Source organism: Psammomys obesus, unplaced genomic scaffold (genome assembly GCF_907164565.1).
Source record: "Psammomys obesus unplaced genomic scaffold, mPsaObe1.curated_primary_1811, whole genome shotgun sequence".
NCBI lineage: Eukaryota > Metazoa > Chordata > Mammalia > Rodentia > Muridae > Psammomys > Psammomys obesus.
In genome coordinates this window covers 34,513,741-34,522,662 of record NW_026592118.1, presented here as the reverse complement: position 1 = coordinate 34,522,662, position 8,922 = coordinate 34,513,741, and the positions used below count along the sequence as shown (strand labels likewise).

General features: G+C 39.7%; 1 protein-coding gene across 2 annotated transcripts in view; it reads right to left on the bottom strand.

Annotated features, from left to right (window-relative positions):
• Nucleotides 1-308: 308 nt before the first annotated feature.
• The window catches only part of Umad1 (UBAP1-MVB12-associated (UMA) domain containing 1), a 164,184-nt gene continuing 155,570 nt past the window's right edge, over nt 309-8,922 (bottom strand). For both annotated transcript variants that reach the window (XM_055612756.1, XM_055612757.1), the window contains exon 4: nt 309-2,155. In XM_055612756.1, the coding sequence (XP_055468731.1) occupies nt 1,898-2,155 (258 nt within the window). In that variant the 3' untranslated portion in view covers nt 309-1,897. The remainder of the gene's footprint in view (nt 2,156-8,922) is intronic.

The window sequence follows — 8,922 nt, the reverse complement described above, 5'->3', positions numbered from 1 at the left end:
GATTCATATATAGAAAAACAAACTGCAATTCACAATGTATTTGTTAAAATCAGGTCATTAACACTGCTTTTTACTAAATTTTCTGATAATGGAGATCTGTGTAGATATTCATCCATTTCTCTCAAATCCTTTCAATCTAATTTATTAGCCAGGACTAGTAAGCTTGCCATTTTTAATGTTCCTACAGTTTACACATAAGAGAAGATGTGATGCTTTCTACACAAACAATATACTTAATGCTTTGTCCTCTACGGAATCTACAAATTGCATTTAGATATCCTTAATGCAATGAAAGTCATTTTGCGGATCTAAACAAAATCAAAACATTTATTTCAATTCACATTGTTAAAATACAACTTTAGACAAACAGCACTTATCAGCTCACTTATAACATAGTATAGACATAAATATACATGAAATGTATAATTATATAGATTTTCACATATTTTACACAAAAGAACAACCTCTTCACATTCAGTTTTGAAAATACATTAACATGGATAGTTGAAATGGATGTACCATCACAAAACGTGCTACAAAATGTTCACATTTGTGTCACTAAGGCATATTTCCTACATAGATGTTTTATGAAAACTCTGTAAAGACCTAGTTTAATCATTAAATGAAGTACATTATCAGTACAAATGTTCCTTTAAGTTTAAACAACACAGTACTTTTTAACAAGACCACACTACAATTATTAAACGAACATGCAAAGTATATTAAAATTAGAATAATTCCTATACTTTCTGCACAATGTTTAGTTTTTCTTCTGATACTCTTTGTAAAAAAATATACTTAAAGCTTTGGCACAGAATAAATTATAACCAATCAAAAGAATTGACTTAAAATTTTCATGGCATAGAAACTCCCTTATTACTATTTACCAAGTTCCTTTGTAGTTTATTAACCAATGGCAGTCCTGCTTAGTTTTATTTAGAATAAATAATGAATATTCCAGAACTGAAAGTCTTACTTGGTGTCTGTCTGCAACTAATTGGAAAGTAGAGAACCTGAGTGTGTTTATCAGTAAAACACTGCCATCTGTACTGTGGCCAACAGATTTCTAAACAGGTCTTATCAGCAGTGATATGTATCATCATGAGACGTTTTCAGTAGGAAGCAGAGGAGGTAAAAGGAAATGCAGAGCTCATAAACGGGAAATATGTGGTAAGGACAACAAACCAACTGAGGAAGAAGTGTGGATAGTTCTTTTAAGTTGGTTCAACCCCACCCAGAAGGGATGAGAAAAGAATGAAGAAGGAACACAGCAATCCTTCGGGAGGTTGGAGAGCGCCACATAGGTCAAAGAAAACCAAAGTGTTCCCTTATTCTTGAATCAGCAAAGACTCACTGGAGAAGTTTCAAATTTCCCTATCTGTTTGTCTAAATTGACACTGAAAAAAATTAAGCTAAGTGGAAGCTTTCTTGTGACCTCACTCATGAAGACTGGTAGTAAGTCAGGGAGTAACATGACAACCTCCACTGAGCGCAGATGACCTTCACACTCACTCTAGCCTCAGAGTGTGGAGGCTTGGTAAAGCCTTGTTTCTTTTTCAGTGTTGTGTCTTCAGGGACACCAAAAACACCCCGCACCTCTCAATATAATCTCAAACTTCATTTTTCTCTCTGTCACGTGGGAAAACACAAGTAGTCGGAATTTATTTTTTTTCCCAAAGCCAGTTCCATTCATTAAGTTGTTGACTTCAATTTTTATATAAATTTAAATTATTCTGCAGAATAAAACCACAAACATGATGCTATTTTATTTATTTTGTGATCCTTGCTTGTATCAAGGCCTTCAAGAGTGAAATGACAAAGAACATCAAACAGTTTTAATAAAATAGACAAACTTTTTTTTTCTTTAAAGCTGTAAAGGTATGCGCAGACCAAAAGGCTACGAGTCGCAGAGTACTGAATTTTCAAGTGTGAAATCATACCAGAACCGGGACAAGTTGTCGCCAGCGTCGTAGGAGAGTAAGTGTTCAGGAAGGTCACTGACGGTGCCCTGCACTGCCAGCACGTGTGGCGCCAAGGTGAAGGGCACGTCACTTAGAAGCTCAGCTGCTAGTGAGTTCTTCTCCAGAGGCTGGCCCACCTCATTTCCTGTCTCAGGGCCTGATACAGTCACACTGGATGTGTCTTCTTTGCTGGTCTAAAAATACATATACATTTACAACATTTAGAGCATATGAACTGTGAGGTTTAGTAATGGTAAATGTGGCATCAGTACATCAAAAAGCCTGGTAGACGTATAATATATAGAGAGACTGCCAGATCCAAACACAAGTATTTACCCATGTGAAAGATATGGCCATCCAAATCATTACAAGATTTAAAATTCCTAAAGCCTGTCCTTACTCAGAGTGGCCACCCATTGCTCCCTTAAACCAAAATTCATTCTTGGTAGCTCCTTAACCCAGAGGTGTCTCCAGAGCCTGTCTGCTTTCACAAATCCCATGGATGCTTTCACGCTCTGCTCAGTGCTCAGCTTCCCCCAGAAATGTTCTATCATAGCTGTCCACATCGGGACACCTACAATGCAAACTGCCGAAAGTATTATTAGGTGTTCTGATGTGTGTTCTTACTAGTTGCTACTCTATGTGCATTCTACCTTCAAGCAGATGCTAGGATCCTCAAGTCAAGTGATCTATGCTTTTGCAGATCATACCTGGCACACTGTACTGTTTTGTAGTGATACACTTGAGGTTTACCTTTAGTGTGTACCAAGAGTATGGGCTGGAACCAACATGGCATAGCAAAAAGTTTCAAATAAATACTGATGTACCTTGGTTTCTTTTAATTGTCATACATTACACACACTAGTTTATCAAAAAGCATGGACTAATTGGATGTTCAGAGCACCATCTATCTGTCTATCTATGTATCTATCTATCCATCCATTAATAGTATAGTGTACAAAAATAAATATCTATATAGCAATGAAGATGAATGGTTTGCTACTCCAAGCGGCTGAAATGTCATGTAAATAATTTCAGAAACAGTCTTTTTCTTACCCTTCAGCCTCATGCAGACTGACTCTGACTTTCACAGAGACCTACCGGGCCTCTCTTGAACAGGCCTTTACCTGCCATCCCCCACTAGCCTCCCCTGGCCAACTCTTCTCCGATTCTATTCCCTGACTCCTGTCACCTACTCCCAGGCTGTTTCACTCAGAGCCTGTTGTTTCTGTTCCTTCTGCCCAGGAGGCTTTTATTTTAGATCAACACTGAGCTCTGAGCCTGTCTTCCTTTTGGGTCTTGACTCATCTGTCACCTTCAGAGAGAGGCCTCTCCTCACCTCTTATTTAATTTAAGCTGTATGCTACCCTCTCACCTCTGTTCTGTATTCCTGTCTCTCCCACTTCTGCTTCTGTCTCTAGCCCTTAGTGTGTTGCCATATGCTTTGTGACTCATTCTAGTTATCATCTCTCAGAAGCAGGTTTTATCTCTAGTGCTTACTGCTATATCGCAAAAGCCTTCATTGATACCTTGTGCTCAAAAAAAAAATGTTTATTGCACAAATGAAAGCAGAGACACAGCTTAGCTTCTAATGGTGACAAATGCTGACAGATTCCTTATCTAAGGAAAAGAACTTTATATAAGAGAAACAGCATTTCTGCCAGACCTTTTGTTGAAGTATACTATACATACAAGAAAGGATGCACTCATTGTCAATGTAGAAATTGCTAAATTCTTACAAACAGAATGTACAAGCATAGCCAGCACTATGATCAAGATACAGCTCACATAGGATTCTTTTCTAGTCACAATCTTCTCTTCCCTCAGACACCATACTGATTTCTATTAGTATGGAATGGTTTGATCTGTGTTTGAATTTTCAATGAATGCCACTGCTCAGGGTGGAAGCTTTAGCTTTGGCTTCTTTCAGTTAGTATTATGAGTATATGATGCATCTATACTGTAACATGTGGATGAAAACATTTTGAGGAATGTTTTAGTGTAGAGTATGTGTACTAATAGATATCATGTTGACTAAGGTTTTAACAGCAAAGGGGAGAAGAAATGGCTGAATTCTGGATAGAGTTTGCATGTAAATTCAACAAGCTTTGCTAATGAAATGGAGGCTGTGAACAAGAATAATCAAGATGAACAATAATCAATAATGAACAAGAATAAATCAAAGTTCTTGGCCTGACAATGAGAAGGCTGGAGTCAGCCAAATTGTGGCGTAGAGACATGCAGTGAACAGGGTTGGTGGTGGAGGCTTGAGACCCCTGAAAGACATCCAGTAGAGCTTTCAGCAGGAGACATATGATTTGAGTATGCAGCCACGTGAGATCTGCTGGTCAAAGTCGGGGAGAAAGGGTGTTTTTTTCCTAGGTGCTACGCTGAAGATGCTGAGATGAGGTGGATTTTGGAAAGGTGCATTGTGTCAAGTGAAGCTTTCTTTCACTTTTGTTTTCATTTTAAGTTGGGAGAAATAGTTCTAAGATGATGAGAAGGAAAAGGTTAAAAAAATTCATTGATGGTCAATAGAAAAGGAAGTATTCTCTTCCCAAGGTATCCACAACAGTCTAGAAAAGGGCCCTTAAGAAACACCAGTCTAGGGAATGACCTGGAATCAACAGAGCTTGCCAGACAGGCCTATTAATAGTGGTCTTATAATTTCATTAGATTTTAAAATTACATTGTATGTGCTTGGTACTATTCTGTTTACTCATAAACATGACCCCATAAACTCATCTTTATTTAATCTACATACTAATTTTATAAAATAGGTACACAACACCAAAGAACTTTCTTAGGTCTGCAATGAAAACCACTATACTACTCCTTACTATGAGAAAGCTTACTATAAAGATACAAGTTATGTGGGACACAGATCCTGACTCCTTGATTCTAGCTGGTCTTCATAATGCCAAGTATCCTAGGGCCTGCCCAATGCATACAGAGAAGTAAAGAATTACAGCCATTCCAGACAGGAAAAGGGCTTCACTATGTGCTGGCTTCAGTGGAAAACCTGAAAAGGAAGTAACATTGTATACACCATGTTGAGGATTACTTATGTAACTCTCAAGATTACATATGTTCCAGGCCTTAGGTTACCTGAAATCAAGATGGTAGAGGAACCATGAACACAAGTTCCAGATGAGGCTGTTGGCATAGAAAGCCCAAAATAATAAGCAAATATTCTTGGGCTATCTAATTTCTCTGTTTCTTTAGCTGGGTTGTCAGCCCAAAAAACAGGCCCTTTCAGCAGGGCCTAGTGGTGCACAACTTTAAACCCAGCACTCAGGGAGACAGAGGCAGGTGAATTGATGTGAGTTTGAGGCCAGCTTGGTCTACAAAGTGAGTCCAAGTCAGCCAAGGTTACACAGAGAAACCCTGTCTTGAAAAAAACCAACCAACCAACCAACCAACCAACTGAACAACCAAGCAAAAAAAACCCAAAACAAAACAAAAAAATAGGCCCTTTCCTATTTTTATTTTGCCTTTGCTTCTCAATCTCAGTAGCAAATCCTTCCTAAATTAGCTTATTTTATACTCTAGCCTCTCTCCCTCTCTTCTTCATTGCTTCCTCTGTTTTTGATACAGGGTCTCTCTACAAAGCTCTGGCTATCCTGTAACTACGTAGACCAGGCTGTCCTCTAACTCAGTGAGATCCACCTGCCTCTCCCTCCCAAGTGCTGGGATTAAAGGTATGTTCCACCACACCTGGCAAACCTTGTTTTTGCTGTGTACAGAACACTTGTTTAATTAATTAACTTGCCCCTTTCTTAAGAGTATCCTTGAACTCTCACCTTTTCCACTAAGAGGGTGGTGTATAACCTATTAACACTCTCCTTTGTAAACATACAACTTTGAAGGCATAACTCTCTAGCAGCAGTATTTATTTCCCTGTTTGTGCTTTTACCAATCCTCTTGCATTCTCTTTAAAAATCATTCTTATCTGGCAAATACTCTTTCCAAGAGGGCAAGGATATACCAAACCACATCTGGTACTACAAAGGACTTGGGCTATGTGACATTTTGCTCAAGTTCTGATAAAGCAGGCGTCTGGGCCTCCAGTCTGTAAAATGAATGATAAGAGACAAAATGATTGATAATGGTGGTGATGAAGAAGAGAGCACCCATCATGCAATGAAGACACACTTGGTGCCAGGCTCTCCCTAGGCTGCTCTGCAGATGTTCACTCGTTGACGTCTACAGGGCTTGTGCCATGTGAAAGGTAAGAGGACAGTGAGGCAGGACACTTAAGGAAGATGTCTCACTACACACAGATTGTGCGATGAAACAGGGAATTAAACCAACGATCTGTTCTGTGAACCTACACATTTCAGACGTGCTCTGCAAAGACACTACATGAACTGAGCTGTGACAGTTTGAGGTAATACCGGAAAAGACAATAATCACTAAACAGCATATCTTGGCCTAAGCTGGAAGGAAAAAAAAAGATTCTGCCTTATTTAACTGTTAGAAAAAAAGGATGGGGAAAACACCCTGTGGACGACTGAAAAGAAGATGGAAAAGCAACTGTAATTTAAGTAAATTCACCCCATGGGAACAAGTCTACCATCAGTCTGGATAAACCATGGGAAAAACCACGGACACTGAAAGACCCCCAAGCTGATGACAGCTGAGGCAGATAGGAAGGCATGTGGAAATTCTGTGCCACAGTGTTCCTTCTGTCTCTGCACAAGTCTGAACATTTTCCTAAATCAAAGTTTTGAAAGTTTTATTTAGTTAAAAAAAATATCACTAACAGTAATCTACCAAATGCCTCCTAGAAGGATCTGAATTTCAGCTGTGCTGGATGTATGACTCCAGCTTCCATCTCTTAACAGTTGGCTTAGTGCAACGTTACAGTCTCCAAGGAGGCTGCCTGCCCTCTTGGCAGCAGGGTGAGTGCCATGATGCAGCTGCTGTTGGCATGCTGAGAGCTAGAAGGAGAGAAATTATAAGGCAAAACAAGTGCAAGTCGCAAAGAAAATGTGAGTCAAAATTCAAGAGCCCTATACCAGCTAAACCAGCTCACTAAGCCTCTAGCTTGGCAGCTCATGAAGGTGGAGGTGGGGGCTGAGGGCTGGAACAGGTGCACCAGTTCTCTGCAGAGAGCAGCCCTCACTCAGACACGAGTCTTGTGATTTCTTTACATTTGCATAATGAAATGGATCTTTACTGGCAAGAATTAGTATGTTAACTACAATGGGGCAGAAGAAAAGAATCAATTAGCCCTTTTGGTTAATAGCCAAGTTGCAGAAAACCATTTCAAACATGATGTTCCTACAGCAGACTCATTGCTTTGTGATTAGTCCTGCTCAAGGCAATGGCGCTGGGTCAAGGCTCAGGCTCTCGGTTCCTTCAGCCAGCTTTCAAACTTCTTTTCCGAAGCAGTATTTTCCCTCATATTCTTAAACATAAGTACACCATACCAGGCTTTGTTTTCAATATCACAGAGAAAATTAATGTCCTTGTCTATATCACCAACACCCATGTTAGAATGAGCTGTTTTCTTTTGTTTGTGTAAAGACAATTTCGTGGCCATCAGGTGACGTGTTAAAAACTGGCTGTCCGGATTCACTTCCAGTTCCTTCTGATAGGAAGGTTTACTGGTGCTGTTCTTCCCCACTACAGAAAGGCCACAAACATTCATGATGTTCCATTTGAGGAGTCTTGTAAGAGGTTAAAAGAAAACACACTCCGAATAGAGAAGCAAAGTTCCTTCCCCAGAGAAGCAGACAGTTGATGGTGCCCTTGTGATCCTCTTTTCTGGATGTTTGGAAGCAAGGAACTTCTGTTTCTGAACAGATGACTTCATCTCCCCCAGCTCAAAAGTCCAGTCACCATCATGGAATCTATTGGGAGGTACCAGCTTTACAAACTTACCAACACCCATCTATTTACTCTTTTCCAAGCACTCTACGAATGTTGATTAAAACAAACCCACTACATTTGGCACTACAGAAAGCTGCCTACCCTTTTTGCAACTCATGCTTTAGACGGAGATAGAAGAGAATCCTGCAAGAGTAAAATCTTGATGCACTGAAATTGAGAAATCAACCTCAACAAGAATAGAAACAGTTTCTATTGAAAGAATATAAAACCAGATACAAAACAAAGCAGGTAGCCATATCAGCCATAGCATAGTTCTAGAAAGCAAGACACACAGAGAAAAGGTACTATCAAGCTCTGGCCTTCCACGCCTTTAAACTGTAATGTCTATAAATAAAAGACATGCTTCTCTGAACAATGGCTTGAACAAGTAACACTGTCATTTTATCTCCCCAGATAGCCATCCATTCTATTCTGGCTTCAGCTGGCATCTGCTTTCATTACATCAGCTTCTAGCTGGTGGGGTGAGGCACAGGGGCAAATCTGAGTTAGAAGCACCAGGGGACAGAGGTCAGAAGGTGACACAAGATACAGCACAGATAAGCAGAGTGTGTTCAAGTTGCTGCTGCTGCTTCCTCCTCTTTTTCTTTTAAAAGTTATTTGCTAATTAATGTCTGTCCAGCTACTAAAAGTACCAGAGGACTTGCAACTATGGAAGACCTAAGTAATAGCTCTTTTCACTTGGCATAAATTATATTGCAAAAGTAGAGGCTGTTTTCTATATTTCCCACAATTTGTAATTAGCAGAACAGCACCTGCTATAAGTACTCAATAAACATTTTAAATGATGCCAGGCCCACCCCTTCTTGTTTCTCATGTGCTCTTGGCAGGGACTTGGCTCTTATTTATTTTTTGGCATTAGAAATGGGATCCAAAGTCTCATGCCTGGGAAGTACGTGCTCTACCACAGAGCTTCACCTCCAGCCCAGACTTAGTTTTAATTGAGGGGTTAGGTGACCAAAATAGGCAAAAAGTCTATTTTGCCACAGATAGAAATAAATTAGGTTGGAGAGAATAAAACACACACACACACACACACACACACACACACACACACACACACACA